General features: G+C 29.8%; 4 protein-coding genes across 5 annotated transcripts in view; 1 reads left to right on the top strand and 3 right to left on the bottom strand.

Annotated features, from left to right (window-relative positions):
• Nucleotides 1–3,422, bottom strand: part of LOC115238769 — a 9,587-nt gene extending 6,165 nt beyond the window's left edge. Inside the window, exons 1-2 of the mRNA XM_029812831.1 lie at nucleotides 3,106–3,422; nucleotides 484–817 (exon numbers count right to left, since the gene is read on the bottom strand). Coding sequence (XP_029668691.1) covers nucleotides 484–566 — 83 coding nt within the window. The 5' untranslated portion in view covers nucleotides 567–817; nucleotides 3,106–3,422. The remainder of the gene's footprint in view (nucleotides 1–483; nucleotides 818–3,105) is intronic.
• Nucleotides 3,423–7,658: 4,236 nt separating this feature from the next.
• LOC115238768 (DNA damage-regulated autophagy modulator protein 1-like) lies at nucleotides 7,659–11,832 on the bottom strand. 2 transcript variants are annotated; one of them, XM_029812830.1, is made up of 6 exons: nucleotides 11,386–11,832; nucleotides 10,260–10,381; nucleotides 9,686–9,912; nucleotides 9,323–9,461; nucleotides 8,863–9,020; nucleotides 7,659–8,313 (listed from the first exon to the last, which is right to left on the bottom strand). In XM_029812830.1, the coding sequence occupies exons 1-6, from the start codon at nucleotides 11,454–11,456 to the stop codon at nucleotides 8,239–8,241; spliced, it is 792 nt and encodes a 263-aa protein (XP_029668690.1). In that variant the 5' UTR covers nucleotides 11,457–11,832; the 3' UTR covers nucleotides 7,659–8,238. The 2 variants fall into 2 exon arrangements, with proteins under 2 accessions (XP_029668690.1, XP_029668689.1); XM_029812829.1 differs by having other exon boundaries at nucleotides 7,659–9,020.
• Nucleotides 11,833–15,643: 3,811 nt separating this feature from the next.
• Nucleotides 15,644–24,713, bottom strand: part of LOC115238749 — a 91,241-nt gene continuing 82,171 nt past the window's right edge. The window contains exons 5-8 of the mRNA XM_029812795.1: nucleotides 24,332–24,575; nucleotides 23,571–23,708; nucleotides 16,791–17,084; nucleotides 15,644–16,219 (exon numbers count right to left, since the gene is read on the bottom strand). Coding sequence (XP_029668655.1) covers nucleotides 15,831–16,219; nucleotides 16,791–17,084; nucleotides 23,571–23,708; nucleotides 24,332–24,575 — 1,065 coding nt within the window. The 3' untranslated portion in view covers nucleotides 15,644–15,830. The remainder of the gene's footprint in view (nucleotides 16,220–16,790; nucleotides 17,085–23,570; nucleotides 23,709–24,331; nucleotides 24,576–24,713) is intronic.
• Nucleotides 21,295–22,205, top strand: LOC115238751. Its single transcript, XM_029812798.1, has 2 exons — nucleotides 21,295–21,623; nucleotides 21,992–22,205. The coding sequence occupies exons 1-2, from the start codon at nucleotides 21,469–21,471 to the stop codon at nucleotides 22,173–22,175; spliced, it is 339 nt and encodes a 112-aa protein (XP_029668658.1). The 5' UTR covers nucleotides 21,295–21,468; the 3' UTR covers nucleotides 22,176–22,205.

Genomic DNA, 24,713 nt, shown 5'->3' on the forward strand with positions numbered 1-24,713 from the left:
CAAAAATTTGATTTATTTATTATTAAATTTTACTATAACAGAATTGAAGATGAAAATATAAAAGATAAGTTTAAGGATTATCCTGATGTTTCTTTTTGTATTAGTTACATCAAATTGAAAGTAATAATGATAATGATAATATAAAGGATATAGAGGAATAAAAAAAAATTGATAAATAAATATATATATAGTGTGTCAATATGAGTATAGTATATAACCATATATGCATACTCGTGATTATAAATTGGTTTGTTAAATTTATATGGTAATATTTGAAAAGTTTATTTTTGACGCGCAGACCCCATCAATATTTTAATAGATCGTGCTCCTACCGAGAGAATAATAATTCATGTTACAAAAATATTAATAGATAGATACAATAGTAAACAAGACAAGTTGATTTTTGAAAAGAAAAAAGAAAGATGAATCTATTAATATATATAAATATAATCCTTAATGATTTATAAACATGATTAGATTTACGTTAAAATGAAGATCGTAGGCAAGGAGATAAAAACGGCGATCGGCAGATAATGTAGATTAGCAAAGAACTCCTGTTTGTCCATGATTTCGATGTATAATCGTTGTCAATGTTAAAGCCAATGATGATGATGTTAATCGTCGACGTCTGCGATCGACGCCGTTATCGGATAGAATCTTGCATCGATGCAGCCGCCGACGAATTATGATCATTCATATTCCCTGATGGCTAGTCATAGGCCTTTTATTCCTTTCTTCATTAAGTATCAATCTCTGTGACGTCTAAACCGACAACAGCACCGCGATTCAATTGCCATTAATATTTCCTCGATGAATTCTGCAAGAGAAATTACTGTCGTTATTTTTTTATGCGAACAATACATATTATCTTATATAATATATTACGACTTGTTTCATCGGTGCGAGAGAGATAAACGGTGAATTCTGTGATTATGATTGACAACAATTATTTCCGCCACAAACGTGAAAAAATAAGGTTTTTTAATAATTTTTTATGTAACGGATATTTCGTGAAGAATATGTAACATTTTTTATATGTATGCTCGTTTTTTATATGTAATTCCTCATATTTATTATTTATTATATATAATTATTTAAATAATTATAGCTATAAAATATAACTATGAATTACACGCAATTTTATGTTCTCTCTTATATGAGAATAATTTTGTGCAATACATTTAGTAATTTATACAACATTTCTTAATAAAAATTTAAACAATTTTTTTTAAATTTGCATCAAGTTATAAGTTTTGAGAGATAAGAAACATTATTTTATTCACTAAGTGCATCTATAACGTCCGCAATTTATAAATTTATCTCTGATCAGTTGCCTGTACATTAAATACATCGGTCATTTTATTCATGATTTTATTCTTATATCGAAGGATTTCCTTCATCATTTCTTGTAAATCATAATCGAAATAGACGGCAAGAGATGCTGAGAAAGCCTGTTCTTGCGGTATCTTTGATATTACTTGGTACACTTGATATTACTTTGATACACTTGGAGAAGGAATTTAATTCTTTTATAAAATATTTAGAGAATATTTTAACTTTAAAATTTTTACTATCATTAGTGACCATTTAAAATTGTTACCTTTTTGACTTTTAATTGTTTAATTTAATTTTTACTAATGATACATATTTAGTAGCACATGTAGATTAATTATTATAGATACGATATTATTGTTAATTAAACAATAATTATTTGCGTTACCTAAATCTTTGTACCTTCTATTTTTAAGATTAAAATTTATAATTAAGCTTCTTTATATGCAACTAATTTTATAATTTGAATCAAGATATTCTAAGATAGTTATTTAGTAGATATAATAAAATATAAACCAATAATAAAAATTTTATAAGTTATTATAATAATAAATAATGCAGAGTTTCAAAAAGATAAAAGTTCCAAGTTGTTGATAAACGGAAATTAAAAGAGATCAAAGCGCGCGTACATGTATTTAAGAAAATGGCAAAAAGAAAGAATTCTTAGATATAAGAGTAAAATCATCGCTAGTATAACACATGTGTGGCAATAAATAGAGTTTATACATTGTGGACTTTACAGCGTCATTAGTGACCATTTAAAATTGTTATCTTTTTGACTTTTAATTGTTTAATTTAATTTTTACTAATGATACATATTTAGTAGCACATGTAGATTAATTATTATAGATACGATATTATTGTTAATTAAACAATAATTATTTGCGTTACCTAAATCTTTGTACCTTCTATTTTTAAGATTAAAATTTATAATTAAGCTTCTTTATATGCAACTAATTTTATAATTTGAATCAAGATATTCTAAGATAGTTATTTAGTAGATATAATAAAATATAAGCCAATAATAAAAATTTTATAAGTTATTATAATAATAAATAATGCAGAGTTTCAAAAAGATAAAAGTTCCAAGTTGTTGATAAACGGAAATTAAAAGAGATCAAAGCGCGCGTACATGTATTTAAGAAAATGGCAAAAAGAAAGAACTCTTAGATATAAGAATAAAATCATCGCTAGTATAACACATGTGTGGCAATAAATAGAGTTTATACATTGTGGACTTTACAGCGTATACTAATGAACATCTCAATGAATTCAATAATAATGACATTCATTTAATCTATTATGCATCAGAAATTTATATTGAACCCGGTTGAGAGATATAGCAAGGAAGACTACATTATACGCTTATGTAAATAATACCGTGCTGATAATAATAGCGCTTACGCGACACGTCTCGCGTTTAATGAACGTGCGAATTGTCACACGGGCGTTGTCTGCGTGAAAGAGTGAAGCGTGCGGTTAAGCAAAAAGTCACACATACGAGATCCAAGCGGATATGACAAACTAGAAATCCCCAGTTAAATAACATTTTCCCGTTGTCGTTATCCGCTCGTTATGAGCTAAAAATAAAATCGCTAAATGACACGATCGATGATATTTATAATAGCGTGCAGTGAAAGTGATAATTTACATTCGTGTTTACTTTTACGATACGCAGAATGCTTATCGAAAAGAGATTTTGCGTTAATTAATTTTCTGTTACTCTTTCCGTGTTATTTGCAAAATTAAAATCGAAATTGCCGTAAAACGCACTTGACAACACATCGGGCGACGCACAAAGAATTTGCACCCTGAAAACGATGGTCCCTCCCGTTCCTCCTCTACTCCTTCATTCGTAGGGTTTCTGAGACTTGTCGGAGTCGGAGCTCTTCGTAATCGTCACTTTGCGATGCATATATCGAAAGTCGCGGCGAATATCACGCGCAATTGGAAATTTAGGCGGGAAGTCCACTTGTCAGCTATCTCGTTCAAATTTTTTCGGAGGACAAAACTGGGTAGGATTGCGTTGAAACTCGTCGGGAAATGCGAAGGCTACGACCCGTGGAGGTGCGCGATCGATGTTGCGTCAACGGAGAAAGTTCCAAGTTGTTGATAAACGGAAATTAAAAGAGATCAAAGCGCGCGTACATGTATTTAAGAAAATGGCAAAAAGAAAGAACTCTTAGATATAAGAATAAAATCATCGCTAGTATAACACATGTGTGGCAATAAATAGAGTTTATACATTGTGGACTTTACAGCGTATACTAATGAACATCTCAATGAATTCAATAATAATGACATTCATTTAATCTATTATGCATCAGAAATTTATATTGAACCCGGTTGAGAGATATAGCAAGGAAGACTACATTATACGCTTATGTAAATAATACCGTGCTGATAATAATAGCGCTTACGCGACACGTCTCGCGTTTAATGAACGTGCGAATTGTCACACGGGCGTTGTCTGCGTGAAAGAGTGAAGCGTGCGGTTAAGCAAAAAGTCACACATACGAGATCCAAGCGGATATGACAAACTAGAAATCCCCAGTTAAATAACATTTTCCCGTTGTCGTTATCCGCTCGTTATGAGCTAAAAATAAAATCGCTAAATGACACGATCGATGATATTTATAATAGCGTGCAGTGAAAGTGATAATTTACATTCGTGTTTACTTTTACGATACGCAGAATGCTTATCGAAAAGAGATTTTGCGTTAATTAATTTTCTGTTACTCTTTCCGTGTTATTTGCAAAATTAAAATCGAAATTGCCGTAAAACGCACTTGACAACACATCGGGCGACGCACAAAGAATTTGCACCCTGAAAACGATGGTCCCTCCCGTTCCTCCTCTACTCCTTCATTCGTAGGGTTGCTGAGACTTGTCGGAGTCGGCGGAGCTCTTTGTAATCGTCACTTTGCGATGCATATATCGAAAGTCGCGGCGAATATCACGCGCAATTGGAAATTTAGGCGGGAAGTCCACTTGTCAGCTATCTCGTTCAAATTTTTTCGGAGGACAAAGACGCTCTCGGCAGCTTGCACCGCGCCGGACCGTCGCCGTCATCGCCAGCGCTGTCGGCGTCGTTACTGTCTGACCAACACATTCGCCAAGGACTGTTTCTCCTACCATACTCTGACAATGAGCGTTTTTTGTCGCTTTCGTGTATTCGTCGTTCGCGTTCTTGGAATTAATAGCGACAGCTATATGAAAAACAAAGTTGGAGAATTATTGTTAAACTTAATTGATTTTGATTTTGATACCGATAAAAATTTGATAAGAATCCATTCGAGCTTCGATTTTACTATTTCAATGTAATTTTATTAAACCTAGGACTGAGATTGTTATAATTTTTAAAAATATATAAATTAAATTGAATATAAAGGAGTGTCTTGAATTCTAATATATTTTTTACGCAAGATTCAAGTTAATATAAATAATCTCAAGATTATCATTCTTTTAGAAAACAAGAATAATTAGAAAATTTAAGCTCTCTTTTTTTCTTATAAAATATTAAAACAAGTATAACAATTATAGTATATTATTGTGTTATTTTTATATCCTTTGATTTTAAATTCTTATCACTATTGAAAATAAAATAAAAAGATATAATTTTTATTTTATTTTTAGATTTGTGAATTTTTTATTAAATATTTGTGCAATTATTATTTTTATTACTAGATTGCAAAACATAATAGTAAAATTAAGATAACTAAGATAAAATTTATTTTTTCTAACATTTGAAAAACTCAGAGAATTGAAAGATAAAGAGTAGATGTAATAATGGAAAAAAGTTACATATAGTATACAAATATAAAAATTATTTATGACAAATAGTATTGACACTGTTATGTTTAGTTGTATCTAATGTGTATAGATACTGTCAAGAATTTTAACAGATATAATATTTGTTATCGATAATTTACTTTCATTCGATAGATGCAATTCCTTTTTTTACGAAAGGAGATATTATCATATGGTAAGTTAACGCGTAACATATTTCTATCATTTATCGTTAGCATTGATGCTGGTTTTTCGATTATTGAAATTAGAGAACATCTTTGGTGAATTATATTTGACTAGTATTTCTTTTCTTTTATAAGTAGTTTTTTGCATACATTATGCAATGTAATTTTTTTTATTAAGCGATTTTTTTTTTTTAAGCGGGATATGTATGAAGACATTAATTAATGTGTGAAAAAATTAGTTAATCTATTTAATTAATCTCTCTAGCTTTCTCTCAATATCTTATACTGTATAACAATTAAGATTATATATATATGTAAAAGCATTCTATATTACCTTCTTCAGTAATTAGAATTATTGTTCTAGAAATATTTACAGAATTCAATTTTTAATTAATCTAAATTTTCATACAATATACATATAATACAAAAAAATATCTCGTATAAATTTTCATTATTAAAGCGATTTTCTTTAGACTATGTATAATTTGTGATAAAACTCATGACAGTTCTATTTATGATTTTGTGTCATATATTTTAATATTTTTTATGTATTATGTGTATTTTGATATATATTTTAATTTATATGTATATTTGAGCTCTTCAAATGTTTTCGGTATTACATAATATAATTTAAATTAAAAATTATATTTAACCTGATAGAAAAAGTCTAGTTAAAGTTTCTAAAAAATAAGAGAAACAGGTTATATGTACTTACTGAAAATATTTGATATTTTTTTCTTTAAAATATTTACTGGAACAGTCAAATATGCTACAAGTCATTTTTATTTTTATATTTGCACTATATATACACTTGATATTTTTTAATTTATTTTTACTTTGAAACGTATACGTTTAAAAAAATGAATGAATGACGTTTAAATGACACATATCGAATTCATATCGAATTCTGCAATATCCGATATGATATTCTTCCAATTGTAAATTTGTAAATGGTTGCCCTTGTTTCACATGTCATTATATAAGACAGCTGTGTGTATATGTTAGCAGTCTAATATATACATATATAGAAGTCTGTGCATAAAATTCATAAATAGAATTCTTTTTTGAATTTTGTCGCGGATCACAGATCGTCAAAAGAGATCTTTAGATATGATGTAATAGTTATTATATATAAACATAGAATTTTCTATTTTCTTTAGTTAGTTAATTAACTACAGAAAGTGATATTATTTTCCAAATTTTTCTCGGAGAATATCAATAGATTATGTAATGCATAAATTACATTAAGTATATCTTATATATTTATTTTCAGTTCTCCCTATATTTCTATTTTTTAAAATTTTTTAAAAGAATAATTGGTAAATATGCATAAAAGGTCATATCTTACCGATTTAATTGCCATATATATTATAGGAGGGATTCTGAGTAATTCCCCGCAAGAATCAAGGTGTGGTCGACATTGGTTTAGGAGATATAATAAATTAAAGTTTGATAATTTTAATGCTTTTTCTTAGGTATTACAAAGTAATATTAAGAAAAATAAAGTTTGTGTATGTTCATTGTATTTGTTATAGGATAGACACATGGAAAAAGTATTTGTTTACATTTACGGTATAGATTTTGTCAATAATTGGTTTCATCTATTTCTCGCAGTTTGTTAACAGCTTTCAACATGTGATTACATGAATTTCTGTGTCATGTCTTGAAAAATATTATTTATTGAATGCGTGAGCGGGGGAGGGACGGAGCCCCTTACGCTCACGCGTAAATGTCGCAAACCTTCGCCTAGAAATTTGCAGATCTGTATGGAACGATGCAATAATAGACCTCTTGTTTCGTACTGAAAGCAGAGGTGATATGAGGTGGACCTCGCTTTGTCTAGAAAGTTGCAAATCCATGTGACACAATACAATGATAGACCTTGTTTCATCCACCATTGTTGACAAAATATTTTAGGTCATAAATAGATTACTACGACATACATAAACACGACTGTTCCTAATATCAGTTTATAATACCTAAGGAAGAGCATTAAAATTGTCGAATTTTAATTTGTTATATCTCCTAAATCAATGCCTATTGCCACTTGATTCTTGCGGGGAATTACTCACAACATTTCTCCTTACAACATCTCTAAGTGGCGATTAAATCAGTGAGGTGTGACTTTTTATGCATATTTATCCTTATTTAATAAATATTTATTTAAAAACATTGGTAACTAAAGTTATTATAGCGGAGGTATTGAATACAGAATTGATGACAAAAGATAATTTTTATCTCTATCTCTTATTTGATTTATTTTCAGATTATTTTATAAAATATGTTTTATTATTATGAATGTAATTGCGCGCACACATACCATTAATATAGTAATTGCTATAAAAACAAAAATTGACTGTCATAGTTAAGCCGCATAATTAATCATAATTGATGATATGAGTCTTAAATTTCTTTGTCTGCACTCGCAATGTATCTAATCTTGCGCTGTTCAGATATGATATTGCAATTCTTGATAATGGCATACTTATCACTGGCTATATAATTATAACGTGTCTTACAATTGTATTTAAATTAATGGCATTGTTAGATAAAATTTTTAAGGAAGAGAAAGTCAGCTAACAACGCAATGTATAACGATTTTCTTCTTATTCAATAGTATTATACATAGCTTGCATTCTTAATTAATATTTTTTTGTATTTTGTTTTTTACAGACGTAGGAAATTCATATATTGACTCTAGGCTTTCTGTCGTGATAGGCTCAATTACTGTTTTTTTTAACACTTTGCAATATATATGTATATGTTACATTCTCCTTGTTAATCTTTTGTTTTTTTTTTCTTTCCGATAATGTATAATAACTGTCGGAGATATAAGATATATTATATAGAGAGATTGGATGTGTGTGCAAGATTAAATATAGCTAGTACTATATATCTAGTGGAAACTTGACAAATTGATGTAGAAAAGAAATTACGTATCTTGTTGCGTTGTCGCTTCCGTTTTGTGTGGCATCGCCGTGTTCTCGATTTTATCCAAATACATTAACTAAAACAAAATTATTTATAAAATTAATGCATGAAATATTATGTATTATTATGGTTAATACCGCAAGGGACTATTTCGAGGATGATGAAGACCATTAATTGTTTTGGCAAGCTGTTAATTTTTTGTACATAAATTCTGATTATTTTTGGTTACCATCGCGTATATAGTTTTATATTTAAAACTAATTATAAAAAACATTTTTGATTGTTAAAATTTATAATTGTAAATGTATAACAAAATCTTATTCTTTATCATTAAACTTTTTTCAATTTTAATTTAATTAGATTTTTCAAGTAATAATAGTGATAGCTTAATGATAAATATTAAGAAAGTTCTGATAGAAAATAATCCTTTATTTTCTGAAATTTGTAAAGAATTCAATCAAAAAATTTGTAGCAAAAAAGATATACACAGCAGCAGTAGAATATCACATACATTAGAAGTTTATAAACTTCGGGACAGAATTTAATAAACGCAAAGAGCCGATATTCTAGCGTAACTTTTTAAACAAAAAAAAAATGCTACTATATTAATAAATAATTGAGGTACCGTAACTACGGGGTCTTCAAAGTTAATTAATCGAAATTCCAAAACAAACGTCAGAAGAAATGCGCAATAGACTATTGCGAGAATCCATTCGCATGTAGTACTCGCGACATGCCAGCCCCAACCACCGTCTGCCGGTAGCCACTTCTTGTAATCATTACCTGTATTACAAGTTAAATTCATATTTTATTTACTGTAAAAATATCTTATAATTAAAAATATTTAAGCCACCTTATTTTAATTTTATTTAACGGTAAGAATAATTTTTTATTTAGATAGAAATAAATAAATATATATATATAGGAGTTAAAAATCTTATATATGAATACACTTTTTCGTTCGTTTGCAACTTTCGACGAATGAGAATCTAGCCATTTTGTATATAAATAACTACGGAATCTCGCTTAATATTTGTTAGATATATACAATGATGATTTATAATTTATAACACGTATTTGCTTACCTTGAAATTCAGACATCGAGATATAGCCAGGAATGATCGTTGCAATCGTTAATATCAATGTGAGAGCCGAGAGAATTGCGCGCACATAAACGACAATCGTGCCGTTCATAGCTGGTACCATCTTATAACTCAAATATGTCTAAAACAATTAGTATTATAATAATTATTTCTCGTGACGATAAAATTATTTTTATTTTTAATATAAAGATTATTCATTCCATCACTTCTAACTACTTTAATACTGCTTTAAGGATAAATGTTTAATCGGCATTGCATCATAGAGTGGCTGTAACATTGTCGATAAGTTAATGTCTTTCACGAAAATACCCACGGTAAAACATAACGATCTACATTACGATGTACCTGAAAACAGAAATAGAGAGTGCCAGCAGAGAAGCAAGTCATCGCTCCCACCATATGAGCGGCGATTACGCGAGCCTCTTGAAAATTGGCAAGTATGTCTAAACCGAAACAAGCGAGGATGCCACAGCACGCGGTCACCGTAATAATTCTTCTGCTTACAAGATCACGACCTCTCTCTATTTGCCATTGCAGTACTTGTCGATGCCTAATGTAGACGCAGCATCCGACTGTGAAAGTTGCAGATCGAGAAATTTTTATTATGTCTAAAAAGAATTTATCTAAATCACTTCTCTAGCTCTCTTCTTTTTTCTGTATCTTTTTATTATGCTGTTATTATGCTTGTTATATTATTAATTTAATTTAATTTTATTGCTATTTAAATTATCTCTGTTTTTAAATTTTGTATTATTTAGGAGGTTTTTTTTTATATTTCTGCGTATTTAGTAATGAATCTTATTAAGATCTTTTTCTTCATTTTTTTATTTATTGAACTATTTTGGAAAAATCTAGATCTTAAAATGTGAGACAAATATTTAATTTAATCTCTGAAGAATTTTAAATGGTATATACATACGTAAAAGAGCTGCAATGTTTAGGCATTGCGCAAATATGCAGGATTCCGGTGATAATGTGCCGGTCTCTGATATATAAGGGAATCCAGGCACCACGTGGTCCCATTGCACCGATATGGTGTATCTGAAACATGAACCATTCATAAACTATAAACATGTGACGTGAACAAGTATATAAAACGCTCGCATCATGTTTCTTCGACTTTCTCGACCGCTCGCAAAGCTCTTTTATGATTAGCTCTTCATCGTTAATAATTCTGCATTTACTATTCGAACAGATATTTTAAAATACAGCATAATCTGTAAAACAATCTATCCTTTATTTCGAATTAATCAAATTACGTACATATCTAGAATATTTATTTTCCTAAAATTTTATTTATCTTTATTTTAAAGAATAAAGGTAAAAAATAATGATTTAAAAAAATAAAGATAAAGATAAAAATATTATTTGTAAACTTTTAAAGATTATTTGTATAATATATATTAAATAGGATAAAATAATAGAATAATAGAGGAGATAATATATTTAAATCAATTAATTTTTTTCCAAAAGAATACTACGTGTATTATATCGATATAAAAAGATATATTCTGTTGTTTCTGATACGGCAATCTTGATATAGTATATAATTCTTTCAATCACAATATTATTTTCAATGAAAAACATAATCTTGAAAATATGTTATACTACAAGGATATCATCAGAATAATTTATCTATATTTTTGTGGTTATACTTTAATCATGTTTTTAAGATTCTGAGAATAAATAAAAAAAGTATATCAATTGGCTTTTTCATCAAGTTTATTGTCGATAGTAATTGGCATAATAAAATTGGATTTGATTATAAATTTTGTATTGATTTCTCGTATCACATTTAGCATCTAATTTTGAAAAGAAATTATTAATTGACAGTGCAAGCGAGATATAAATAAGTTAAAACTCGTTAAGAAAGATGAATAATACAAATAGCTATTAGAAAGTTAACAAGCTAATTGAAAATTTGGATGATAGGAAAATTGTTTCAGAGACTATAATACCTTAAATTTTGATTTATACTGAAAAATGTATTTGTCCTGCTTTACGTTTGACCTCTATCATTCTCCATTAAAAAATTGCAGACTTACGTAATTACGAATGTCACGGGAATCAAGATGAAGAGACTCAATGGTAATACGTGTAGTTTCCCGTACGCCATTCCCGTTTCGTCACCCTCGGTACTGCAAGATACGGTCGTTCTTATCACGCGTTGTTATCGTGCGGTTCGGTGCGTCCTATACCTGCACCTGTACACATTCTTCATCGGGATGATCAAGATTGGTGGCGATGCGATAGCTTGGTACGATCGATGGATTGAAAAGGACAACGAGAAGATTGGACTGATTGAAGGTGGGGTTGAAGTGACACATATTTTAGTTGAATTCATATAAAAGATTCGGCCAAAATGGCCCAAGAGACCGCTGGAAGACTGTCTGCGTGATTTATAATGTTCATTCCATGATATCGAGGGTGGTATCGGAGATAAAAAATTATATCTTTTTTTCCAATTATATCGCAGTTTTAATAAATCTCTTGATATATTTAAGTGAACACACATATACATCTAAAGTAGAGCAAATAAGTATAACAAATATAAAAAATAATAAATATGAATAAACATAGAGTTTTATCTCATCATCAATCAATGCTGTAGGATCATTATGTGAAGCATAAAAAATTTATTAAATCAAATCGCTTTTCCCATCCCTCTCTCCTATAATAGTAAGTCATTCGAGAAAACTCGGCTCATTATTAAGGAAAAATCACAAAAAGGAAAACATAAAATTTTATTATATAAACTTTTGTTTAATAAAATGAGAAATAAGATTTTGTATTGCAAGAGAAATAACAGAAGAAAGACAAGGAAATTCATAGAGCGAAAATTTGATAATTCATGACAATCGAATTCTGCTACTGAAAAAGATTGTCGACACTCACCTTCAGAACCTCGTCAAGTTTTGCAACTTTTCTAATAAGAATATATTATCACGACTCATGCCACGGGAGCACTTAATCGTGAAGCGCTTTGAAGCGACTGTCCACTATTGTGCTACCTTTTAACGTACGTACCGATCGCCACGCACACGATTACGTGCTAATTAACATGTGAGGCGAGACTATGATATACATGCATCCGATATTTGATTTATTTTTTAAATACATTTCTATGAGAAGATTTCGATTAAAAATAAGAAACAATGATAATATTTATGTACGCGCTTGATCTTGATATGCTTATAAATGAAATTAAATAAGAATAATTTGACTGAAATTACTTATAATCAAAGGCGTTAACGAAATGAGAGAGATAATCTCTTAAATTAATTATTCTAATCAAACTAGTATTAAGTTGTTTAGTAACTGTTACATATATATATAGAAAAGAAAATTTAGAATATATATTTTGAAAATATAGAAACAAAAAATATAGAAAAAGTGTAAAATTATATATGAATTTTGCGTGTCTTGAAATTAATATAAAAAGTTTAATATCATTTTTGCATTATTTATAACACTATTTTTTAATACTTTAACACATAAACTTAATACTTTTTCTTAAGGTCAAGTGCACGTGAATTAATATTTCTTATTTTCATATCAGCATTTTAGGATCATTTTAGTTTTAAAGAGCAGAATTGAATCATCAATTAATAGATGATTCAGGAATATAAATCTTTGAGTGTCATTAAATTAAACGTACGAACGACCACGTGCGACGTAACGCACGCTTCACTTGAAACTAGTAGGTAGATCAGGAATTTGCAATTAACGCGACGCTATCGACACTACGTTTATTGAAATGGTAATGGGGCCGTTTGGCAATGCTATTTCTAACTCGACCCAATTTCAGATTGTTTCTACTGCTGCACGCCGTAACCATTCCATGATAATGAAACATCCATTTGAAATTGGGAGACTTTTCGTTTAGGAAAAAATGTAGAGGAAATCTATAATCAGGATATTATAAAAAAATCACATACGCGAATTACATATTTGAATCACATTTTTATATCAACAACATTACGACAATACAATACGCTCAGCAATTTTTGTTTGATGTTATGTTGTCTTATCGCTATGGTACATTTAACAATTTATTTTACTTATGAAATAATTTGGTAATGGTTATTGTTTCTTGGACGATTACTATATCTACATACATTTGTTGTTAAAAACAGAAGTCTTTTAGAAAAACTTAATGTAGCATTCTTGAAACTTGGCAATATACATATTAAAACCAGAAATAATCATAAATTATTTCGGTTTTCAATTTTTTAATTAATTAGTTTTACTTTTATTGTTTTTCGAACATTTTTAGGTGAACATTTCTTGTCACAGTATGTGTCCGTTAACATGGCAGTATTTTCTTAATGGCAGTAACTTGAGAGAGTTTTAGTAAAAAGCATTTATTAATATTGGACGCAAGATATGTTTTTTTGGCAAGTTTTAATATCATCTTTTAAATGGCAGTCAATTAGTACATTACTAATTTTTATATTAATTATATCAATAATTATAAAAGAATGCACGTCTCGTGCACAAAAAAGTGTATTTTAAATATCAATTATTTTTATTGCATGAATGAATTGTTTGCGTTTAAATCAAACCGTTGAAACTCGCAAATATTTATGAAATTTTTTCTCAAATGCAGATCCATCGTTTAGTTGATATAAGTAATTTTTTCTTTTTATAAAGTTTTTGTTTGCTCGGTAAAGATATAATATTGTTTCAACAAAATCTTAATTTGTATAGATAAATTTTCAAACAGAAAAAATGTGATTGCTGTTATAAATATCATAATAATATCGGCCGACAATTGCATATGTTTAAAAAATAAGTGTATATATACATGGCTTAATATTGAATATTTACGTTCTAATATAAATAATTTTATAAATAAATAGATGCGTATTGTTATCTGAAGTCGATCGCCGGGTTTTATTATGGAGCTAGTCCCGAAGAAAGTCATGAATAATTATATACGTAATGCATCTTGCATTTTCATATTTTCACAAGTACTATCGTTACTAAAACGCGACCGGACTAGTTTTTATATCTTAAATTAATGTGTCTGCATATAGTTAATTTTCATTTGCACAGTCAATTATTATTTACAATTATAACGAAAAATATATTGGCATTTTATTTATGAAAATTGACAATTAATATCAAAATAATCAAATAAAATTTTTAGTGAAATTTTTGGTTATATATATATATATTTTTTTTTTCTTCTATCAGCTTTTATTACATTGTATTAGAGTTACAGAAGTAACTTATTAGAGAAAATAATTTAATATATAAAATTAGATCTTTATCAAATGCTTTAAAATTGAAAAATATTATTCAAATATAATTTATGATATATTTTTTTGTCAATACCATGTCCATTACGATTATATTCTCAATTTCTTTATCGGTCGCATAACAATCATTTGTGAATTATTTGTACCAAGAGTCTGAGCTTGCTATTTCATTTGTGTAATTAGCAGATACCTTCAATTCTCTGAAGTGCTATAAGGCTTAAAATATAATATCATTAATAAGTTAATTATAGCATATAACAATAGATTATTTTTTTATCCTAGACAATGAAATAACAGTAAGTTTAAAAAAACGCTAATGCGAATCAAAGTTGTTTTTGTGTGGACGGAGCGTTTTCATGGTTTTTCTCTTGTCAAAAGTCGACGTTATTGTCCTTAATCGCATCGCGAATCAAGTAATCCATGTTATTGGAGTGATTACATTTTCAGCAAATTAAATTGTTCAAGTTAGCGTGTCACTACTTATTATTTATGAGTAACTTAAATTTATGACTAACTTAACTATAAGTACTTAAGTAGACAACGGAGGAACAAACAGAAGTAATTAATAACTTAAAATTAATTATTAATAGATTACGTGTTACATGTGTGGCCGGACTAACTTAATTTGTATCGTTAATTTTTCAAGGTTTCGCAATTTTCCTTTCGGATTATATTAAAATTTGCATTTAATAACAATAAAATTGCGGTTTGAAAAATTTGATACTTGATAAATCTGATATATATATGTAGAAATCGCATTTTATTTCATTTCTTTCTAATGTAAGAAAAATAATCTAACCATATTTGCGACAATTTTTAAATTTAAATACTGGACAAACGTATGCTCAGAAGTTGGACATCTTAGAAATGAGTTTCCTCTAATCATATACTTGGCAATGTTTCGTATAAGATATATTTTTGTTCCGCAGAGTTTTGTAATAGATTTGCAATTTTTTATTTATAAGTAAAACGCGTTTCCACGTTCTTAAAATTTGTATAAATTAGGTTTATACATACATATATCTTTTTTATTTCATTCTCGTGTTAATTTCAGTTTTAGATTGAGTACTTTACAAAAAGATTACATTTTAAAAATACGCTATAAATTATGCACGTTTTCTTCTATTTGTAAATTCTATCATATTTTTTACATTTATTATTTTAGATTTATTTTTTCAATCTTGTCAAGTTTAAGATCAATAATGTTGCATTATTCGTACTCGGAATTATGCGCTGGCCTCGTCGATGACAGTAATCATTCTAGTGTTAGCATTAGGCGGTACATTCGTGAAACGCCACTTCGATTTAACTTCCTCCTCGTCAGCTGTCGATTGCACGCCGCTAGTTTGACCACAATTAGATTGACCGGTCTTGGATCGCGCCAAGGACCATCTGCGTCCACGGCGATCCATAATAATCGGCATCTCGGCGATTAAATTATTCTCAAATTCTGAGAGCATGAGATAGTTTTCGACCTTGTTACACGAGGTTATACAGTCTCCTATATAGTCGAAATCCTCTAGTAGATTATCAGGTAAATCCATGTCGGCGATACCTTCCTCCGAGATGCATGTAAGCTCCGGTTTGTTCGCTCCTAAAACGTCTACTGCCTCACCTGAAAAATGGGGTACATAATAATTGTGATGAATATATTACGCGTAATATCTATAATATAATTGTTACGCAAAATTCTATTTGCACTTTATAATTTGCTTATATATTATATATAGACTCTAGTCTCTACATAGACTAGTAAGTCTATATACATGACTATATAGACTTTAATAGACTCTAGTCTATTAGACTAGCGAAAATAAAATATTAATTTATTTAAAAGATTATAAATATATAAGAGCAATGAGAGAGAAAAAACTAGCTAGTAAAATTACTGTGATGATAGCGTGTATGTGTGTGAGATAGCAGTTACAAACAGATAAATTAATCTTGTATTTTTTATTTCTATTAACAATGTAAATTAAATTATGATAAATGATTAAAGAAATAAGAAGTAGAACCAAATGTAACAGCGCGATGATTAGAACTTGAGCTTAATTAAGAATTGTCGTAAATTACGTGTTATAACGCATTACATAAAATATATAGTGTCATTTAAAGAGGATTCTTTCCATGTGTTCCTCTTTTTTTATTCATAAAATTAGAAAAAAATACAAGACATATATATATACCTTGTACTGGAACAATGTCAGCTCCTAGAACGACTGCTGCGGCTGTCGCTCCGGCCGCTCCAGCAGCGGCCACGTGAGGTCCTTCGTTCTCGGGCTCCTGACTGAATGACGGTTTTCGTCGTTGAGGACAATTGTCTGAGGCGCATGTGTGTTTTGTACCATTAACTCTGTGTTTATGCTTGGACAAATTTCTTCTATGTAAATCGATGAAGAAGAGGGTAAAACTGCCAACTAAGACGCACGTTGAGCTAAAGTAGTAGCCAGCTTTACCACCGCATCCCATGTTTATATATCCTATGAATCATATTCAAAAAAAGATTCACACTCAATATATATAAAGCTTAATTTATAATACGTTTCCAAATATTTCCAAAACTTTATCTTTAAAAAATTTTGGTAGTAAAAGTTGACAAAAACTTACACAGCACGAATCATTTTTTATATATGTTGTAGAGGATACATTCTTAAGTAATACACGTTTTAAATTTTGTGGCGATCTCTTATGTTTGGAATATTTACATGTTTTTTTTATTATTATATTAAGAGCCAAATTCTGAATTTTATCAGCTGGTATTCTTTGATGTTTTATGTCTTTAATTTTCTTGTTATCACAATCTTTAATTAAACATTTAAAAAAGATACTATAATCAGTTTAAATTAATTTAAGTTAGTTATTTTAATAAATTTCATCCTTTAGAAATATTTATATAAAAAAAAAATTAAACATTTTATTTATTCACATAATTATCGTAATTGTTCTTTTATTTAAATGTATATATATTCTTCAATTTTATATTGAATAATAATGAGATGTATCTTGTAGAAAGAGTCAATGACTTTATAATGATAATTAAATTAATCAAAGAAAAGTCTCATATTCTCATGGCTATTTCTCCGCGTTCGTATATATATATATAGAATTTCATTTCTAGAAATAATCTCATCTCTAAAAATAAAAAATACTATCTCAACAGAAATCTCACATGAAAAATCAGAAAATTTATCTTGCCAAATATTTCCTGTTAATTTTTTCAATTCTTTTACAGCAAATTTATTCAAATTTTTTATTTTATTTTTCAATTTAATTCGCCAATTTTTTATCATATGATAAATGACAATTAAAAAATTAAAAAGCAACAAAAAAATATGATACATGACAACTACAAAATTAAGAAAACTCTGACATATTAAATTATCATCATGTTATCGTTACATCAAAATCGTTAAACCCGATTCTATGTTACATGCTCTATAAAAAGCGTAGGGAACAGAATGTACAATGTCGCGACGGAAGGAATCGCCACGATCTTTCAGACGATCGATGCCTACTCAAGCGTGTAGCAAAAGGTGCTCCGTGAAACCGTCGAAACTTTTTCCTATACGTCGCATTTATTTTACGACCTTCGCTACGGCGATGATAGTCTCTCCAATACCGATTTATCGCTGCTGGAACTTGAATTATTACATTCGAAACACTTTTTCGCGGTTTTTCTGTCTCACCATTTTCTATATGTCACAAAAAATGCAGATAAGGATAAAAATTTTGTCAGATTTAAATTATTCTTTTATATTTCACAATTCGAATTTTGTGCAGAATGAAATACCAACATATAATTTTAAAAATATATTTTCTGATAACATAAATTTGTCTTTTATAAAAAGATATCGAGACATCAATATATAATTATAAACGATTAAAATTAAATACTCGTTAAAAAAATTGGCTTTGAATTTATCAAAAAATGTATTGAAATGTGTTGTGCTGCTAATGAATTATTTTGTACTTTTTACTAAACTATAATAATATAAAATACATCTAATAAATATTGTTTTGTAATGGTAAACGAGATATACCTATACGTATTAGAAATCCTTTATTAGCGTTCATTACATATTACTATTAATGGGCGATCAATTCAGATTGCATGAAATAAATCACCGTGTGACATTCTCGCAAATTATACGGAATGAAGAATAAAGTTGTAAAACAGCTCAACAGTTTTTATCAAGTGGATGGCAAATAATCTTGAAGCAAATCAATATATGTATCAATTGAAAGTATCCCGCTTTATAATCGGCGCGCGATTTATGGTTAACGCTACTTATTTTTTAAACTTTCGTTGAAATCGATAAATAGCAATTCAATCGATTTTCTGTCAGAAATTTTGTGAGAATCGACAAATTATCATACTTAATTAGCCTTCTTCGCGCGAGAAAATTAAGTCCTTTGACTTAACTCCTATTTTTATATTATAATCGCATACTATTCGAGAAATTCTGGTTATACAACTAATTTGACCGAGGAAACTTACTTATCTCCCAAAATATATTTTGGCAGGCTAATTCTATTTTATTTTACTGTTATTGTCTGCCATGGCTCAAGGGGAGCGGTGACTCAACTCCGTTTAAATGAAGCTATCGCATTCCAGGCACAGGCATAACAATGATAAAATCGCGCCGATCGTCGACAAACAACATCGTTAGACACATAAAGGTTTCACCTCCCGAGTGGTCTCGTCGCAAACCCATCGCCCACGAAAGCACGTGGTGAACCCAAGTGAACAAGGGTATTGGACCACTCGCTTCCTCTACGCAAACTCGGCTCGTGAAGCGCGCGTCTCTTCTGATCCACCTCGGCGAACCCAGTCGACGTTTGGCAACGCGTCTCTCATCTGGTGTTCCGGCAACCCCTCCGATCGGAACACGCGATATACGCGCGCAAACGTGCCAATAAATTAATATCACTTCCGAAAAACTCGATGCGTTTGCTGTGTATCGTTCGTCGTAATTCAATACGCAATATAATATATCGTCATTATCATCAATATCGAATCACGGGTAAAATCGGAGGCATTCATCGCCTTCGATAATCAAATATAATTCGAGATGCGACAAGATGTGACAATCAAAGCAAAATGAAATCTTAAGGTACAACATAGTATGTTTATCAACTAGTGAGACAAGAAGAAAGATCGTTATTTCGAAAGAACAATCCAGTAAAGTGATCGTATTAGATGTCACGCATATTTTTGATATTGTTTCAATAAGATTTCGCGGTAGGTTTGGGTACCTGTTTTACATTGAAATTTTTATCATGGTAATGTGACTGGCACGCGAATTATAGTCGAGTTTTTTTTATTTGTGTTGGCGGGAAATTACATTGAATTCTTTCGATTGTAACATAAGTGATCCAGAATAAGAGAGAGTCAAATATCTATCTCTCAAATTTTTTAGACTAACATGCTGCCCGACGTTAATCTTTTAATTAATTTATGCAATCTTATAATTAGTTAACAAAAATTAATCGTAAAAATCTCTGTTTAATTCAATTATAAATTAAATTTAAAATTGATATAAACAATTGGAAAGTGTGTGATATAAATGCATCGCAACAAAATAATATTTCACAAAAATTTTTCTCTTTTAGAAAAGTACGCGCTTATACAGAAAAGTTGTTCTTTATATATGACATGTTTTATATTATTATATTCAAACTTAAATCAAACTATTTAATGTTTAGTAACAGTGTTTATTTTCGTTAATATATCCCAGAATTAATAATACTTGACAAAGATTTCTTTATGCAAAATGATATGCAACCACGTTTCATTAAAACTCACTCTGTTTTAAGCCCAAGTTAAACCAGAAAAACATATAATTTCGGAATCTGAAAAGATAATTTCGAGAAAGGTTCCTATCGTAACACAGTAAACTTTCTCAAATACGAGTTTCATATTAAATGTGAGATAAATGTATAACGCATACGTCGTTCCAAGCACTGCGAAGTCACGGGTCGTTTATCCTCTCTTAAAATCACACAATTGTTGAATTAGCAAGTGTGATAAAAGCGCGACACGCTCCGATGTCGCTCGCTCCTTTTCTCCTCAATTCTTCCCTTCCTTTTTTATTTCCTAGTCGGTTATATTGAATTCCGCCTTTCACTCACCATTCTGCAACCCCCCATCCCTAGCTTCCTTTACAGATTCTGTTTGCCTAGCTTTTAGCATAATGCACTTACACGTGTATATATCCACCGAACATGCCATGAACGCCACTATAAACGATTGAAACTCTCGACTAGAAACATGCATTATCTCACCGGTTCTGGTTAACTCACTTTGGTTTTGATTTTATCGCCCTTTACAACTATCTTATTTTTTTCCTCTTTGGTGTGTTAAATATCGTACAGAGCATAGTAAATTATATCATGAATTAATTTAAAATTAATAACTATTAATTTCAAAAGTCGTTTTGCTTCTTTTCCTCTCCGTTTAACTCTCTATACATCATCAACGTTATACAGATAAATAATGAAATAAATAACGAAAGGTTGTATAAAATTCAAATAATTGCAATTTGAAATCAACTTTTTACTATTTTCATCTGCAATTCGACAGAGAAAAATTTAAAATATTCATGTTTGATTTCATACTGGAATTTACGACTATAATTCCACGTTCAATTCAATTTCTAGTGTGTCATAAAAGAGCATTATTTCTGCATAATAAATGATGATATTATCGCGAACGATCAGTGACGCCGACGGCGGCTTATAAACTCGTATCATGACATACGAGCAGCCTCCGACGAGAATACACATCGTATCGATGTCGGAAAAGGTAATTAAAATTGCGTATCATCATCGGTGCCAAAGAGGATAGTCATCCTAAATCGCGGAATGAAGAACCGAATTGTTCAAAGTCCCGCTTATGAAGACAGCGGAGTCGCGATTTCCGGCGAACTCGGCGAGCCTTCCTTTTCCGGGGAATGTGAAGGAATAGTGTCCCTTCAAGCGCCGAAGGAAATCGAGGAAGATGCAAATCCTGATCCTAGGTTCGAATATATAAAGTATTGCAATAAACTGCTGAACGATCGAAATGTTCCATTTCGCGTCAAAATAAATTAAACAATATCTGAAAAATTTGTCTTGAATTTAATTGAATCTATCATTTTTATTAATTTATAAATTTTTCTAATAAAATTAGATTATTTCAAGAAAGATTAATATTTTTACTTAGTTATTAATATAAAATATTTTAATATTATATTATGCGATACTTATATATCTTTCGACAGCTTCTATTTTTCTAAACCAAACATCGCGCGCGTTATAAAACTATTTATAATAGTGATATCTAGTCATATGTCTCGGATGTAATTATGCGATCGGGGTTGGACGTGATCCTCGAATTTTATGTCAGATATGCCGCGCAATGCACCATAAGACAACATTATTACCCCGAAAACGGTTGGGGTTGGGTCATCGTCGTGACAGGTGTCATGGTACAGATTCTCGCCACGGGAATCCAAGGGGCTGCCGGAGCTTGGTTATTACTTGATGGAACAAAGCGATATCGTCAGACTCTCCTCAACGTAGGTACGTGATGCAGTAAACATTATTAACAATATCTTATCCAATATCTTATCCAACTTCAGCAAAGGTAATTGTTTTAAATTAACTGTACGATATACAAAAGAAGAAAACTATACTTGCGGCTTATTAAATATCTGTTTCGCGCAATATAATATAAAAAATATTTATATGAAAGAAAAATTTGATATTTTTATCTAATTATTATATTTAGATAGAAGTATGCATCTGCATTTTTTTAAATTATTATTTTTCTTTGCTATTAATAAAGACATAATAAAAATAAAGAATTAAGAAACATAACAGAATAAAGAAAGAAAAAATGACAAATAATTTATAGAAACACATAAGTTTCAATCTATATGAGATTGAAACTTATGTCTTGCAATATATGAGATGATATTATCTCCAATGCGAAAGAGAGACACGTCGAGAATATATTTTCAACATTTTATGAAAAAAGAAACAAAACACAAAATCGTAGTGATTTCCAATCCACTTTTAAACACAACGGCAATATTTTCAAGTCTATACGAGCTCCCTTCGTTATTATTATTTGCGAAAGATTGTATCACGAACGAATTTTTATCGTCCTTATAAAAATGGATTTTGCAAACTACAATTCATTTTTAACTGCTATCTTTAAGTTTAAAAAAATTTCGATGATGCTGCAACACGAAATCGTATCCCAAAAAGACCTGAAACTTTATGAGAAGCTAATTCAATCCGAGCGACTTAGCAGGAATTCGGAAGAGACAAGCGGAAATGAATGGCTCGTGTTATCTGGCAAGAATCCCAAGCATTTGAAGAGCAGAGAATGCTTTAATTGTTTTGTTTTGTTGATGACAAAAGATATATTTGCTAAATCTTTATATATGTTTGGAATATTTACATGTTTTTTTATTATTATATTAAGAGCCAAATTCTGAATTTTATCAGCTGATATTCTTTAATGTTTTATATTTTTAATTTTCTTGTTGTCGCGGTCCAATCTTTAATTAAACATTAAAAAAAAATACTATAATCAGTTTAAATTAATTTAAGTTAGTTATTTTAATAAATTTCATCCTTTAGAAATATTTATATAAAAAAAAAATTAAACATTTTATTTATTCACATAATTATCGTAATTGTTCTTTTATTTAAATATATGAAATATCATAATTTTTGTACTTATTTGTATCATCTTTTCGTTATATTTTATATGTGTGTTTATATTTCTTTATTTACATTTGCTCGTTATTATCAAAAGGAAAGTGAGATCTATGTTGTGTAAATTTTTATCAACTTCTACTAATTTTGTTTGCAAGTAAAATACTCAAGTGATCACAATGAGTGGAAAAATATATAATAGAATGTTTGTGCTCGTTGAAATGCATGAATATGATTACGTAAGTTTTTCTTATTACCCGATATTGGCACTCCGATCGCAATTGGTATCGCTTGAGAGCATTGGACAAAACCCCATGTTCTGGCGAAATTCCGCGCCCTCACTCTTTCGTACGTATACATCTTGAGGCTATAATGATAGCCACCGCAGAAGATACCTACAAAAAAACCAGCGTTTTTTTTTATTGCTCGTAATATGATCTCGAAAGACTTTTATGGTATGGGATAAAGAAAAAAAGGCGAATGAATCGCGCTACTAAATCCCTATTATCTTCTTTCATTATGGTAACTTTGGTAGTTTCCGCTCTTTGAATCATCAATTCAGACAAATTATCACAACTTTATTTATTATATCATATATATTAAATTGAGAACATACTTCCTATTATCACATGAAGAATTATCTAACATTTTTTTGTCTATTCGACATTTCTCACCTTTTTCAAAGATAGAGAGAAGAAAACCTTCTATTAATTTTTTTACAAATAAAAGTTTCACTTTACCATAAATCCACGCAAACATAACATATCCGTGGTAATTTCCTTGAGATGTTTTATCTTCGTTACTTCGAAGAAACAACGAAACAATGTTTGATCAATTCAGACAAATTATCACAACTTTATTTATTATATCATATATATTAAATTGAGAACATACTTCCTATTATCACATGAAGAATTATCTAACATTTTTTTGTCTATTCGACATTTCTCACCTTTTTCAAAGATAGAGAGAAGAAAACCTTCTATTAATTTTTTTACAAATAAAAGTTTCACTTTACCATAAATCCACGCAAACATAACATATCCGTGGTAATTTCCTTGAACGGCGGTGAGAGCGAGAATGCAGAGTCCGCATACGAAGACGGCCGCTTGTGTGAGATATTGGCGGGCTATCCTGCATTCGACGCTGCGATGAACAACTAAAAGACCGAATGCTACGCAGCCGAGAGTCCAAGCGAGTCCAAGATAAGCTTGCAGCAAAACAACTGTATCCCCGAGACCTTCCTCCTCGACTTGATGCGCCTACACAAAAAAAGTCATTTATTTTATGCCTCTTAAAGATTAAAATATACGTATATCGGGAGAGGGGCGGAGGGGCTGTTAACATTTATTTTTTACGGCTAAGTGTTAGAAAATATTATTAAAAAAAAAAAAAAAATA

The sequence above is a fragment of the Formica exsecta genome, unplaced genomic scaffold, assembly GCF_003651465.1.
Source record: "Formica exsecta isolate Colony F162 unplaced genomic scaffold, ASM365146v1 scaffold359, whole genome shotgun sequence".
Classification (NCBI taxonomy): Eukaryota; Metazoa; Arthropoda; class Insecta; order Hymenoptera; family Formicidae; genus Formica; species Formica exsecta.

What these genes read in the sequence shown, in the direction of transcription:
- LOC115238751 (XM_029812798.1), top strand. Translation starts at nt 21,469, where the DNA reads ATGAAGAACCGAATTGTTCAAAGTCCCGCTTATGAAGACAGCGGAGTC. An exon ending in GATGCAAATCCTGATCCTAG is followed by an intron (nt 21,624 to 21,991) that starts GTTCGAATATAT and finishes ATTTTATGTCAG; the next exon opens with ATATGCCGCGCAATGCACCA.
- LOC115238768 (XM_029812829.1), bottom strand. Translation starts at nt 11,456, where the DNA reads ATGGCGTACGGGAAACTACACGTATTACCATTGAGTCTCTTCATCTTG. An exon ending in CCCGTGACATTCGTAATTAC is followed by an intron (nt 10,382 to 11,385) that starts GTAAGTCTGCAA and finishes TTCATGTTTCAG; the next exon opens with ATACACCATATCGGTGCAAT. An exon ending in AAACATTGCAGCTCTTTTAC is followed by an intron (nt 9,913 to 10,259) that starts GTATGTATATAC and finishes CAACTTTCACAG; the next exon opens with TCGGATGCTGCGTCTACATT.